This window comes from Leuresthes tenuis, unplaced genomic scaffold (assembly GCF_036924035.1).
Source record: "Leuresthes tenuis unplaced genomic scaffold, fLeuTen1.0.hap1 SCAF_14, whole genome shotgun sequence".
NCBI lineage: Eukaryota > Metazoa > Chordata > Actinopteri > Atheriniformes > Atherinopsidae > Leuresthes > Leuresthes tenuis.
In genome coordinates this window covers 6,833,599-6,847,775 of record NW_027325368.1, presented here as the reverse complement: position 1 = coordinate 6,847,775, position 14,177 = coordinate 6,833,599, and the positions used below count along the sequence as shown (strand labels likewise).

General features: G+C 43.2%; 3 protein-coding genes across 4 annotated transcripts in view; 2 read left to right on the top strand and 1 right to left on the bottom strand.

Moving 5' to 3' along the window:
* LOC140268724 (SLAM family member 5-like) overlaps positions 1–14,177 on the bottom strand; it is a 101,870-nt gene that overhangs the window by 23,734 nt on the left and 63,959 nt on the right. The window lies entirely within an intron of this gene.
* LOC140268618 (uncharacterized) lies at positions 848–3,729 on the top strand. Its single transcript, XM_072363550.1, has 2 exons — positions 848–1,245; positions 1,979–3,729. The coding sequence occupies exons 1-2, from the start codon at positions 975–977 to the stop codon at positions 2,902–2,904; spliced, it is 1,197 nt and encodes a 398-aa protein (XP_072219651.1). The 5' UTR covers positions 848–974; the 3' UTR covers positions 2,905–3,729.
* On the top strand, positions 4,297–13,600 carry LOC140269223 (uncharacterized). Its single transcript, XM_072364249.1, has 4 exons — positions 4,297–4,865; positions 7,141–7,713; positions 9,978–10,739; positions 11,458–13,600. Exons 1-4 carry the CDS (start codon positions 4,628–4,630, stop codon positions 12,231–12,233), a joined length of 2,349 nt encoding a protein of 782 aa, XP_072220350.1. The 5' UTR covers positions 4,297–4,627; the 3' UTR covers positions 12,234–13,600.

The following is a 14,177-nucleotide window of genomic DNA, read 5'->3' as shown; positions in this document are numbered from 1 at the left end:
TTTCAAAGCTTTTATAGATTATTTATAGCATAGATGTTACACCATAGATAAATACAGAAACTACTGAAAGTTTTTGAAATTCCATCATCAGTCGTCAGCAGGATATTCAGTACCAGCAGTGCATACATCAGGACGTGGCAGGCTCCGTCAGCGGTGGACCAAGCCTTCTGCAGATTGCAGATGTATATCACATCCTGGGCAGCAAAGCTGCTGAAGCTGCACATCAGTATAAATATGATGAAACAGTAATCAGCAGCAAGCTGGCATTTGAGCATCAGGTGTGTGAGAAAGCTAATTACTGTGTGCACTTTTATAGTAAATTCCGATATCTTAATGTGCTCAGTACTTTTATGAAGATGTTTTATCAAATCCGTTCTCACCTTTTCTGTTACCTGCTGGTATGGCTTACTAACTCTAAAAAACTGCAGCAAACTTGCTGGTGTCAGCCTTCTCAGCCCTTGCACAAGAACAGGGCCCTTAAAAAAGCCTGATCATGAATGATCCCCCTGTTCTCTGACTTTGCTTCACTTGTATCCGGCTGTATATTTGTGTCCAAAAGATGCAACATGAATAGATACAAGAGCTCTTTCATACCAGCAGTCACTGGCTTTTTAAGCAGTCACACGTGATCATTTTAGCTGTCTTATTTTGCTTTTATGGTTTCTATGTTTTAAGGTGTTATTATGTCGTGTTGTGCACTTGTGTGTGAGCTTTCATGTTGTTATAAGTCAATATATGTCTGTTTATTTGTATTTTCAACTAGAAAACGATTCTGTATACCACGTTTATTAGAAGTTTTACGTTCATCATCATTTACGTCACATCCGCCTTCATATTTTTCCGGAAGTAAACAAAAAGAAAACAGTTAGAAGGGTTCTTCGTCTTTCCACAGAGGCTACATCTGTTAAAAAAAAAAAAAAAAAAGCTAAACTTAATTTTTAATCTGTGCTGAGGTCTTGAACTATTTCGGCGACATGCCTCCCCCCTCTGCTTTCGGGACGCAGGTCGCTGCCATCATGGACGTGCTGGCGAAAGCTGCCGTGGCAGAAATTACTAAACTGGCGGAGGAAGGGTGTGTGGTTCTGCGCCTGGAGGTGCGTCGGAGGGACACTGAGATCCAGGAGCTGCGGAGAAGTCTGGAGATGATGGAGGCCGAACTATGCAAAGCTCAAGAGGCTGCTGCAAGCCGTCTTACAGACGAGAAACAGGCTCTAACGACAGCAGGGACTCCGATGCAGCGGAGAGGTGAGAAGTCAACCGTACTTCATTCAAAAACACTGAACTTCATCATTTACTTCCCGATAAAAAAGTCTTCTGACTGTTTACAATATGTTAACTCCGTGAAAGGACTTGTGATCATCTCCTTTTGAATTCGGCAAATGTATGAACTGATAATTCCAGCACAACTTAGATATTCACACACATCATAGGACATTTGCTTTGTGTTTTTGTTTAACACAGTTTAGAAAATGATGTGACGGGTATCCTGGGAAGCAGGACATTTGGAAAGAGAGACTCTTTCTATTTTTTCCCCCCACATCTTTTCCACACATATTTTTCTCCTCAATTGCTCAACCGATTAATCTATTAGGAAATAAGGTGACATAAAACCATTAATTTCCTACAATCCTTGAGGACATCCCCAGTTTGCTTGTGTTGATATTTCTCATGAAAAAAAGAGGCATTTGTCAGATAAGACAAGAAAAGCATTAGTTAAACCCATGTGAAAAGGAGAAACCGACGACTGCTGAGGGAATCCCATTTAAAATGCGGTAATAAGAGGTAATAAGATCAGAAGTCAAAAGTGTTGCCTATACCGAGTTAGTAAGGAACTCTTTCCATTAGAATAAGTAACATCAAATTTTTCTACACATCAGCACCTTACATTAAATAAAGTAATAGTTGAGGGAGTTACATTGGTCTAGTATTTTCCTGCTTTTGTCAAATGTATATGTTCATATTATGTCTTTTGTTCCAGATAAAAAAGAAGATTGGGAAGCAGTTGCAGTGTTTCCTGAACCGAATCCTGTGGATTCACTCTGTGAGCCTCAGGATAGAGCAGAGGAGAGCCATAACATGGTGAAACAAGAGCCTGTAGGTGAACTCTCCACCATCAAAACAATAGACTGCACAGCGACGGCAGATGCCGGAGGGCCAGATGACTCTGTCTGGCCTTCCGCTGCTTGTGGCATGTTTGAAGAAAACTGTGCAGAAATGCAGCAGCATGCACAGGTTTTTCCCTTTCGTGTTGAGGAGTATTCTGCTTGCAGAGACAGAGAAAGTTCCTTTAATTCTTTATCAGCCACAACGGCGGCAATATCAAATGATTGCTTAACTGCACCAATAAAAGTAGAGGTGACAATGCGGCCTACGTGCATGGGAACTACTCCTTCGGGATATTTCCATAATGAACAGTTAAGGCATGATTCACACCCTGCAGTCATTCAGGATGAGTGCATGCAGTCTGCTTCACAAGTGGTCGAGCCACCAGCAGCCCAGCCTCATGCACAGAGGTTCAGCTTTAGAGCAAAAAGGCAAATGAGTATGTGGAGGCCAAATCAGAAGCTCTTCATCTGCTCTGTGTGCAACAAGGGTTTCCCTCGTTTGTCTCAGCTGGAGGAGCACAAGTCTTCCCATCAAACCCTCAAACCTTTCAGGTGCCTCGAATGCGGGAAGTCTTTCACCCAGAAGACCCGGCTGAAAACACACCAGAGCGTGCACACGGGAGAGAGGCCGTTCAGCTGTGTAATCTGCGGCAAGATGTTTTCGAGGCAGGACAACTGCCTGAGACACGAGCGCTTCCACAGCGGGCTGAAGCCATACAGCTGTAGGCAGTGCGGTAAAAGCTTCACCGTGCTGGGAAACCTCAAAATACATCAAGAGATTCATCTGCAGGGAAGATAGCACTCAGATACATTTGCTCTCAGTCAGGCACAAAGAGTTTGAACATTTGCACCAACCTTTTTCTTGCCAGTTCCAGCTGAACGGCATCATGTTTGTGTCCAACGCTGCTGAGGGTAACTCAGCTTATGACTTATCAGTTGCCGAAGCTACAAAGAATACTGGGAAAGCTATTTTACAGTTTTTTGTCCTGTAAGAAGGATTATTAATCTCCAACACTTTTAAGAAAAAAAATATGGGATACTGTGTAAAATGTAAATATAGTACAATGAAACTCTGAATGGCTTCTCTTGTAGTAAAGTAGAATAAAAATAAAATAATAGTGGCATATATTCCTATACACAACAAAATAGGAAGAAACAGAAAGCGAAAGCTTAAAGCAGCACCAACTGTATGTTTTAAGGACAGCTTTGTCCGTATGCTGCGACATGTGATATGTGTATTTGTCTTGTTGGATTTTCATGAATTACAAGCAGTTTTCTTTCAGCTTATTATGTAAAAATGGTTTAGTTGATCAGTGATGTTTTTTTTTCTGATTGATTTTTATGGTTCGTAATTGCACTTTATTTTAATCTGTTTGAAGAGTTTTGTTTTCAAGGTATGTTTCCATTGCACATTTTGCCTTGAAGGCTTCTACTTCAATGCCATGTCTCCTCCGGAGTTTCTGTGCACCATCATTTCCTTACTTGCGATGCTGTTATACGGAGTGCGTAATTGTTGTTGAGTTGTATTTACTTAAAAAGTGTAATGGAAAAAGGTAAATTAATGATTGTCCAGTTGCATTCACTGTGTGTATATGCTTTTTGAAAATACACAATGTCTGAAACATGCCAGTTTGCAAAAGTATCGTAATGGATGTAAGGCTAATAACATTCTCCAAACTAATATACAATATTTAACAGTGTGATGTGTTAAATGGCCTGTGTACGGTAAATAATCAATTAAATGCGCTTGTGGGAATTGTCACAATGGAAAAAAAGAGTTTAATTGTTGCTGCTTACTTTAGTTAAGAGTGTATGTTAGTGTATTCTGCTTTTAAAACCATTTGAAATTGCATAAAATCTTTTAAGATAGTCAGTGTTAAAATTCCCTTAAACTATGTAAACATACATCGTTGTCTAGTTTTATCCTCATTCATATTTTATGTGGTTTTATAAGAAGGTTTGGTCTTTTTAATTTATAGCGATATTTGTTTAGAAAAAAAAAATAGTGAAGGAGCCTATTGGATTTATTTGTTGTGTTTTTCAGTGGTTGATGACAAAAAAAAAGAAAAGGTATGTGCTAGATTGGATCAACGACTAGAACAAAACAGGAGCGATGCTCAGCTGTGATTGGTGGTTGGGATCCTAGGGCGTTTAGGGATTGGCTGTTAGAGTAACGGTAGTTTAGTGCTATTCCCATAGCTGATGCATTCTACCTTTGATGGAAAACACAACGGCGGAAGCTGCACTTTTCTCACAGGTTTTACGGTATTTTCTGTCATCATTTCCTTTAAACGGGAGCTTTCTTTGTTTATAAATGTAGTGTAGTCAACTAGCTGTTGCTAGCTGAAAGGAGCACGCATAAAATCCAACGCAGAGAAGACGAAAAAGCCGTAGTCTGACAACAGGTCAGCGGCTCCTGCTCCGGCCTGTGTCCGCCAGCTCGCGGCCTCACGCCGGGCGGTTGGTTTACTTTTCTCGCCTCTAAACTTCAGCCTTCCTTCTGACTTGGAGGCTTCACGATAATGTTGAGCGGCGTCGCGCTGCACGCTCAGATCGCCTCCGTGATCGATGCCTTGTCCAAAGCCGCCGTGGCAGAAATCTCCAAAGTTGTGGAGGATGGCATGGTGGTGCTGCGGCTGGAAGTGTGTCAGCGTGAAGATGAGATCAAGAAGCTGAAGAGCAGCGTCGAGGTGCTGCACAACGAGCTGAGAGCAGCGCAGCAGGCGGGGACCCTGCGCCCCGACCACCGCGGCAGAGATGGTGAGCTGGACCTCACCTTCTAACACACACAGTCTCTGATTATCTGATTTTAGAAAAGACCTCACAAATGAAAAAATGCGTGCCTAAAGTCTAAGTAGCTGTTGAGCCAAACGCAGGAGGAGTAACGTGGTTAATGTGTGTTTTTCTTTTAATTCCTTGGTTAAGAATATCCGTGACTGGGTGCATGTATCTTGGTTAAAAACTTGCTTGTTTGTTTGTGACGAGTTGCTTGCAGAAGTTGCAGTTACAGATGTTAAAGTAACATTTTGTGATGGTCAGAGTTGTTCACAAGCGAGGTTTTGGCCTCAAAAACAGCTTTATGAACGAGTAAATGTGTAAAAGACAAAGATGGAGGGTGTCCCTGATTAGGAGAGCATTGTGTCCCGAGCACAGCTGCAGTCGGATGCATTTCCCATCACCAGCACAGCTTGTTTTTATCTCAGTGAACACAAGGTCAGACAGACTCTTTGTTTCAGCTCACACCATAAAGTAGTGAACTCATCACAAAATTAAAACCTTTTCCATCATTCTCCCCCGATTATGATTAAAAAAAACAATAAAACTAGTAGAATAAACTAGTAAAATGATATGATGAATGAAAATAAAATGAGAACCAAAAGAAAATGAATCCAACAAGTGCAATAAATACGATTTTAAATGATACGATTCACAGCTACACCACTTCTCTGGATGTTCCACCTGTGACATGAAAGTATCCACTGAGTGGGAGTAATCTTATTTATTAACTGACTTGCTCCACAGTGGAGATTACAAATTGTTTTAGGAGTGGAATTACACAAGTTGACTGACGGCGTCGCAGGGCTGCGGAGCCCCGAATCAACACAGCGACAGTACATAGAACTCTGAGCCATGAGGAAAGAAACCCGAACCATGTCCTGCAAAGCAGAGTCCTGTACAGCCGTCATATTTTTTTGGTGTAAAGTTCCGCTATCAGTGTCGTTGGCTGGAATGTAAGCACCAATTATAACATAAACACAGCGAGTTGATCCAAAACTGTTCAGTTTTGAAGTGGAACTAATCCTCATAAATGTCAAAGGCTGTAATTCATGGTCTCAACCCGCATCATAACTGTCCCCACACCGAGCCAAGGATATAGGGATAAAACCATTTTATTCCCTGCTGACCAAAGTTCATCCTCAGGACGAACATTAGGACCCCAGATGCTATCGTGAGGGTCACTCGGGCGCTGTTCTCCTTCATGTTTTAACCTCCTGGAGGAAGTTGATTCGTGTCCTTTTGTGTGTTCACAGTCACACAGTATCTAGTAAGTTTAATCCAACTTTTAAAACATGCAGTGTTCCCATAGCGTGGCAAAATAAAACAAATGTGTGCCGTCTTTTTTCCTGTGCCCAGGTCTTACCAGGCCTGTATTTCAACTGATCGCTCTTATCATGACTTTGTTCAGTGCCCTGTTTAAATGCCTCAACATGAAATCTGGAATGGGGCCCCTTGTTTCCACATACCTTTGTTCATGTGCATCCTGTTGTGAAAGATGTGCATGAGTACTGTAGATGTTACCTCGATCTAAGTGTTTAGATAGAAGTTCATGTGTAAGCACTGTGTTCTGGAGGTCTTAGAATATACACAGACATCTTATTTTGACACAAACACCCCCATCAGGAACAGTGTACTCCATCACTGCAAAACATTTAAAGAATGACCCAATAAATTCCCAAGGATCCCAATCTGAATAAGCATCTGTGGGATGTTCTGGAATGAGCTCAGTCCACAGAGGACCCACCCCACAACCCACAGAACCCAAAGGATCTGCTGCCAGCATCCTGGCGCCAGATACCACAGTGTAAGTCCAGAGGCCCTGAGTCTCTGGGGGTGATCGGTCGGAGCTGATCTGGGATTATGCAGGTGGTTTTAATGTGGTGGCTGATTGGTGTGTATTTATATGTTTACTGGGATCTACAGGAGCCTTAAAAACATTGCAACTCCCAAAAGGTTTTTGAAGAATCATGCGAAACTGTGACTGCAAGCCACAAGAATAAAAGCTTCAGCTGTTGTCAAGTGGCCAAAAAGTGGGAAGCTACTTAGCTGTGACTGCCTTCGAGGCTCCAAGAAGTCCTGAAAACGCAGCTTTTGTGCTCCACTGATTAGACATTAATAAAAACTGAATTATGGAAGAGTCTGAAGTGAAAGTACACAACAATCAGCGTTTAATGTCCTCAATTTGGGATCACAGAAGCTGTTATTTATCACTCAGAGGTATCACTAAGACTCAGAGGTTGTTGTTATCTTTCCACAGAAAGTCAGAGTGCTGCTGGTGACGAGAGGAACCTGCAGGTGCACACTGAGGAGAGCCCCAGCAGCCTGTCGTTACCCGGAGTGCACGTGAAATGTGAACCCTTAGAGGAAGGAAGCGAGGAGGCCAGGAGACAGCCTGACCAGCCGGGAGAGGACCTGTCCCGGTACGAAGGTGGGCGGTGGACGTCAGCGCCGCAAAACGACACTGAGTGCAGCAGCTCAGATTATTTAACTTTAGGGCACAACTCCCTGCCGGGTCTTCCCGGCTCATCTTTGGGCGGCGGGCCGGCCGCGTCCTGCAGCGGCTCTGGTGGGTTTCAGCAGAGCCCGTTCAGCCGTGGGCCGCTCGGTTTCAGTCAGTACAGAAACGCCGTACGGAGGAGGACTGTGAAGAGGCTGCTGTTCAAAAAAGGCTTCATCTGTCCATACTGCAGCAAATGTTTTGAACGCGCCGGACATCTCGAGAGGCATAAAAGGATTCATACTGGCGAGAAACCATACTGCTGCGAGATATGTGGGCGGCGGTTCAATCAGAAGTGCAGCCTGACGGAGCACATGAAGATTCACAGAAGGAGTAAGTCAGACTTCCTTGTCTATGCTTGGTGGTTTGGATACTTTTTGAGCTTTTTGAATGTACATAAGCGGTTAAATAAGAAGTTCCTGAAGAAGTGATGCAGCGATGAAAATAAAACCAGTGTGTGGCAGGAAGTCTTTGAGAGGGGGGTGGGGGGGGTCAGGACATCTGGCTTTGAGCTGCCCGGTGGGAACTGAGTGATTTGCTTCAGCAGGGACGGATCTGGTGGCTTCCACATTTGTGGGTGACCAACCTTGGATTCCCGGGGTCACCGGCTCTCTGCCAGCATACTGTATATATATTTGACTGGAAGACTGGGGACTGGGCCGTCCCTTTGACATCGAATCGCATTTAAAATAGCCCAGATATGCAGAGCAGTAAGCTGTCGCAGCTGTCTTCCTTGGAGTGTTGTTTCTGTCGTCTGGCTTGGCTCAGTTCTCAGCTGGAAGTCTGTGGCTGTGACATTCCTCTGAAAAACAGCGTGGTTTGAGAGTAACTGGGAAGATGGTGGGTTTAAAGTGCCCCGATGATGGCTCAGTTAGTTTCTCTGACATGTGAGAAGAACCGGCCTTTTATAAACCCGCTGCTGCACCAGGAGAAGACTCTAAAATGCCCCGGTGGGAAGAACGTGCACGTAGCTGTGAAGCTGCTTTTTAAATACTCTGTAAGACTTTTGGCTGTATTCCATAATCTTTTGTTTTTGCAACAACAGGATGGCAATAAGCTTCGGTGTGTTGAAGTGTGCAGGAAAGTAAAACCACTGAAATTCTGATGCCTCCCTGCTCATGACAGCTCTCCCGTGTTCAAACTGAATATAAGGAAACAAAAAGGGAAATCTTTCAAACGTCTCCTGATTCATCTGTAAGAAATCATTCAAATGCAGCCCACACAGTCCGATGTGAATGTGGTTCTGTTCATTCTGTGCACAGCAAACGGCACTGGTTATATCCAGGATTTTACACGTGTGATGTCAGATCCAAAATGTTTCCACTCGTCTTTCTAAATGTTGTAAGTGTCATGGTTACAGAGGTGTGTTGTAACACCTCAGATACGAAGCAGAAACCCAGAGCTGGTCTGGGTGAGGACAGCGTGCGTTCTGCAGGCTCCTGGTGCTCCTGCCACGCTTCGAATGCTTCCTGGAAGTCAGTCAGTCGCCACTTCCAGTTCTGCTTTTGTGTCAAAACAGCAGCCCTTCACATTGATTTTCATTTTGCTGAAAATGTCACAGGGAACCAAATCTGTCGAGTAAAGCAGTTCGAGAGCAACTTTGTTTCCAATGCACTGTTAGTGGGTTGCAGAATGACGGGCGCCACATTTCAGGCGTTTGCTCTGCACCGTTTCTGTGAGACGTCTCTGCACAGTAGAACTGAGCGTTGACAGCCTGAACTTGCATGACAAATTCACATTGCACAGCCCATTGGCTGCTAAAGAAGGTGACAAATATGTTCTTTATTGAGCTCCTACCGGACAGAGTTTGGCCTCTGGGTCGTAGCCACAGACCCAGCTCTCATCACCAGTGATGATCCTACACAAGAGGGTCAGTTTGACTCAGAATTTGATGTTTGAGGTCAGAACTCTCTGGGAGTGTTGCAAAGCTAAGATCAAGTTGAAGGGATGCCGTTTTGACAGCTGAGGAGATCCAGCTAAAGCAGAGCTGTAAGTGGTAAGAACAGGATTTCAGTGAATGTTACAGCAGTGCTGGGAACAACATATCGCTGCAGAAGGTGTTTTCATCGTGTGCTTTAATGAGGATGATCTCAGTAGCTTAGTTTGCTAATGCTGCCAGAGCTGGGCTTCAGCTTGAGACTGTTGTTGTTATCAGTTAACATTTAGCACTGTAGAACATCCAAAAATGCCTAAAAATGCTGTTCTCCTTTCCCTGCAGCACAAGGTGATGTCATTTAATTTCTACTTTTTACAGATCAACCGTACATAAACCTCAGAGTAAGATAAAGAAAAGCTACACGTTCTCACATTTTTGCTCAGGTACATAGATGATTAATAAATGATCAAACTAAGAAGCATTAGTTTTATTTTGATTTAATCAACTGTGAAGAAGAGTTTTACGATGGATCAGAGTGACGGTACATTTTCTAAACATGCCTGCTGGGGTGCAGCACATGACTTTGACCTTGGCTTCATTTAGTTTGATCATCACCAGGCAGGGATGTAAGCCAGCTGAGAGGTTTGGGAATACATGTGGAAAACTCAAATAGTTTTGACTTTATATGTCGATGACAAACGTATCCTCCCTCTTTAAACAGGCATTCAGTCCAGACCAGGTGAGATCGCAGTGGACCATCAGAGGCAGCTTCCTGAGGGGAATCCATGTGTTGATGAGCATCCCGCTGAGGAAGCGAACCAGGTCAAGACCGAGGACGGCTTACCACAGAATGAGGAGGTTCTGCCCACGCCTGTGCAGGTCAAATCTGAGCCCGCAGAGGAGAGTAAAACACCACCACTGCTTCATGGGCGGCACAAGCAAACCACGGACAGATCTGACAACCTCAGTGACAACTTTGCAGCGCTGGAGCGGGACGGCTCGCTGTGGATGTCCAGATTACAAAACAACGCAGAGTTGAGCGGCGCAGAATTTCTCAGCAGCTCTTCGCAGAACATGACCTCCTTCCCTGTTATAACACAGCTACTCCAGCCACCAGTAGAAGCTTCTTGTACCACCTTTTCTTTCCAAGGAAAACCTTACGGGGAACTGAAAAACAGCACAGTCTCCCAAGCACCCTACGGATCCTCAGACTCGCTTATCAGATCACGTGAAGCCGGCTTCCACGGTATGACGGAGGCCTCGATGAATCACCACCGTCAGAGGAGGAGCCGGTCCTATCAGGTGATCAGACCTAAGAAATGCTTCATCTGCTCGTACTGCGGAAAGGTGTTCGAGCGAGCCGGACACCTTGAAAGACATCTCCGAATTCACACCGGGGAGAAGCCGTACGGCTGCCACATCTGTGGGAGGTGCTTCAATCAGAAGAGCAGCCTCAAAAGCCACATGAGGACGCACAGAAACGGTAAGAGTTGAGCAGAAAAAGATGCCTGCTTTTTGTTTTCATGGTTACAAGAAGCTGAAGGCCGACCTCAAGCGTGAGAGAGCCGAGTGGTGGAATAATCTGAAAGAAGGCTCTCTATATATGCTCTGTGAAATATTTCTTTGACACTGAATCATCTGAGCTCGTCTTCACAGACGAGGTTTTCCACATCTTCAGGGCTGGTTAGATCAGGCACTTATGATTCCTTTGATGAGTCGCGGTCAGTAATGGGAAAAGGAGACTGCACATAAGGTTTCACAGGATTGTTTCTGCTGCATTGAAAATTGCTGTGGCTCTCATTTTGACACTTTTCCAGCTTTGTGCTTGAAGTGGGACTTTCCACTTTCTCTTTACGAATGCTGTTTCAATCAAAAATGCATCCATAGCTGTTAGTACACAGTTATAGATGCGCTCTTTTAAGAATGATTTAATTTCCTACAGCTCCATAAGCACCTAACCAATAAACCTCTGTGTGAAACCGCTTTAATCCTCACACCGACTTTTGATTGTCTACTAAATTTGATCTGAACCGTCGCGCACCCCTTATGATCTTAGATGGCCCCCTTTAGAGGATCGGGCACCCTAAGTTGGTACCATTGATCCATATTTGGAGTGAAGCTGCTCTGTTGGATATGAAAGCACAAAATGTTTTAAAAATGCTTGCTTTTTTAATGATGTTGCTTTTTCTTATTCTAAAAAGGGGAGAGCGCAGACATGCTGGAGACGCATCACCTGATGTTCACGGTGCCTGATAATCAGCTTTTGGAGAACTTTGTGGAACCCCATAACGGACCAGCAGCTGTAGAGGAGCAGTTCCCTGGGCCTGCGTACAGTGAGATGCTGACAGAGGAAACGGTCTTGGTAAAACAGGAACCCAATGGAGAGGGTTATCACCCTCAGAGTCAGATAGGGGCTGATGCTGGCACAGATCAAAGTAAGCTGTGGACATCTGCAGTCGAGAAGAGTAGTGATACTTCTGACCCAACTGTCTGCGTACTTTTACAAGATGTCAAGTATCACCTGAGTCCAGCTCCTGCTGCAGCCAGCGAGCAGCAGGGCTACACGTCACCGGCCAAGGATCTGGTTTTTATAGACAACAAAGAAAAGGAGGATCAGTATTCAATCATTGGGATTCAGTCCACAAGCTCTGATGCACCCGCACCATACGATCAACTCATTACACACGAGGTGGACGTGAATGATTACAGCACAACGGATGAAAGGACTCATAACGGAGGCGTGTGTGAGTTCAATATGGCCGCCTCGGGCAGTCATGAGAACAACTGTGGCGAGAACTCCACAGGACAGAACAGTTACATATGCTCGAGTTGTGGTCAAAGCTTTGATAGTTTCAGTATGTTTCAAGAGCACCAGTGTGAGAAAATCCCAGAGCAGGCCTTCAGCTGTGAGGTCTGTGGTAAGACTTTTAACCAGATGAGCATTTTGAAACTGCATATTCGGCTGCATGTAAAGTGAAAGCATGGGCGAAGTGCACAATAAAGACACGACTTTCCTGTCGTCATTGTCTAAAGTAACGAACGTGCGCCAGGCTGTTCTGATTAAATAAATAATTGACGTGTGCCCAAACCTTTACAGCCTGAGACTGAAGGACAGAATTGACTGATCTTGCCACGTTTTCCTGCCACTTTAACCCAACCCAAGAGCATTAGAGGCTCGGACAGTGAGCACGTTTGCTCTTTAATTACTGTGTGTTGTGCTTTTGAGTGACTTTCACAGATACTCAGATTGATCACTAGCTTCACTTTACTGTAATTAATCCCCTAAGGACAGAGCCATGTGTTTCTCTGTCTGTCAGCAGGATTAAACGAAAATCCAGGTTGAATCCCATAAAACTGACGGAGTGTGGGCAAACGGGAGAGCCTGGAAAACTTTGTTCAGGATCATAACGTCCCTTAAAGCTGTGAGTTGTGCAGCTGGCCCTGGCAAAAGATGGATGCCTGGTGTGTTTAGGTTATTTAGTTTCCGGAATGGCTAATGCAAGATATACAACCCCATTCCCCAAAAAAAGAATGTAAATAAAAACAATGCAGTGATTTGTTTATGTCATTAGCCAATATTTGATTCACAACTGAACATAGAAAACTCGTGATTTAGACATTATTTTATCTAATGAATAATATGAGGTCATCTTCCATTGAAAATCAGTTATAAACTAAATTAAACTGAACCTGAATGTAAATATTTCATTAAATTTATTGGCTTATCTCTAACATGCTGTACTTCAGATTTCCATTGCCTTTAAAGCTCTGAATTATTACTGATGGGATGTGAGAAATGTCAGATTCTGCCGACCAAAACCAATAAACGACAGCGCAGCAATGTGTTCTACCTCAGTGATACCAAGGGTTCTCGCACTTAAGCTTAAATCTGGAGACGTCGAGGAATTTAAAGCTTCTCTTCGGTTGTGTTGCCTCATATATATTTATTTATATATATTTTTATGCTTTTTAATCGTTTGCAGTACACAACTGAAAAAGAAGAGGCCATTAAAATGAAACCAGCCACACAGAAGGCACCACTGAGGGGCAGAAAGGGTGACACAAGACGATTTATGGTACAATGTGAGTTAATTTCACATAGCAGTGAATTCCCCCTACCTGCAACAGCAGTGTTGCTGCTTTTTCTGTCTTAATTTATGTTTTCTGTTTGCTAATCAATGATTGTCAACCTTGAGCACAGTTATAGCACAAGTCACCATTATCATATGGTCTTTGAAATAATATTCACTTTGTACGTGACAAAGATTATGTTTGGAGATGAGCATATTGGAAATAGATTTGATTTTCATTTTGTATTTTTAAATAAATTGGAATTTTTATCACTGTCTATCTGTCACTGTGGTTACTTTGATATTCGTCGGTGTGAGTTAATGATTATTGAATATTAAATGCACCCTGCACTTCTTCCTTCTTCCACGGTTTTATTCCATAATACACAGTCATGGAAAAGGTGGAAAAGCTTTAAAAAAAAAAATAAAAAAATGAGGACCCAGTTTGGATCTTTGAGGGACTCCTAATTTAAACTCAATTTCTTTCTTCTTAAAAAATCACACATGGGTTGTTTGCAATAAATAAGTCATTCTAATTAAGTTTTTCTTATTTCATTGTAAATGGGGTTTGTTGCAGGTAGAATTTCAGTAAACAACAGTTTTTTTTTTGTTTTTTTTTTGCAGTTTCAAACTGGACTAAGAGTGTTTTCTTGGGGTGGACGAACGCTGTTTTGGTACTAAATAATAACTAATTATCAATAGTGCAGCAGGTCTACTTAAAAAATTGTACAATGTATGGAAAACCTCTCAAGAAAGTGGCAAGCAGGTTGTAAAGATTTATTAGACTTCTACTGATTAGAATACCAGACGACCAGAAGTATGCACGGTGAGAATGAAAAGTTTCAGCACTT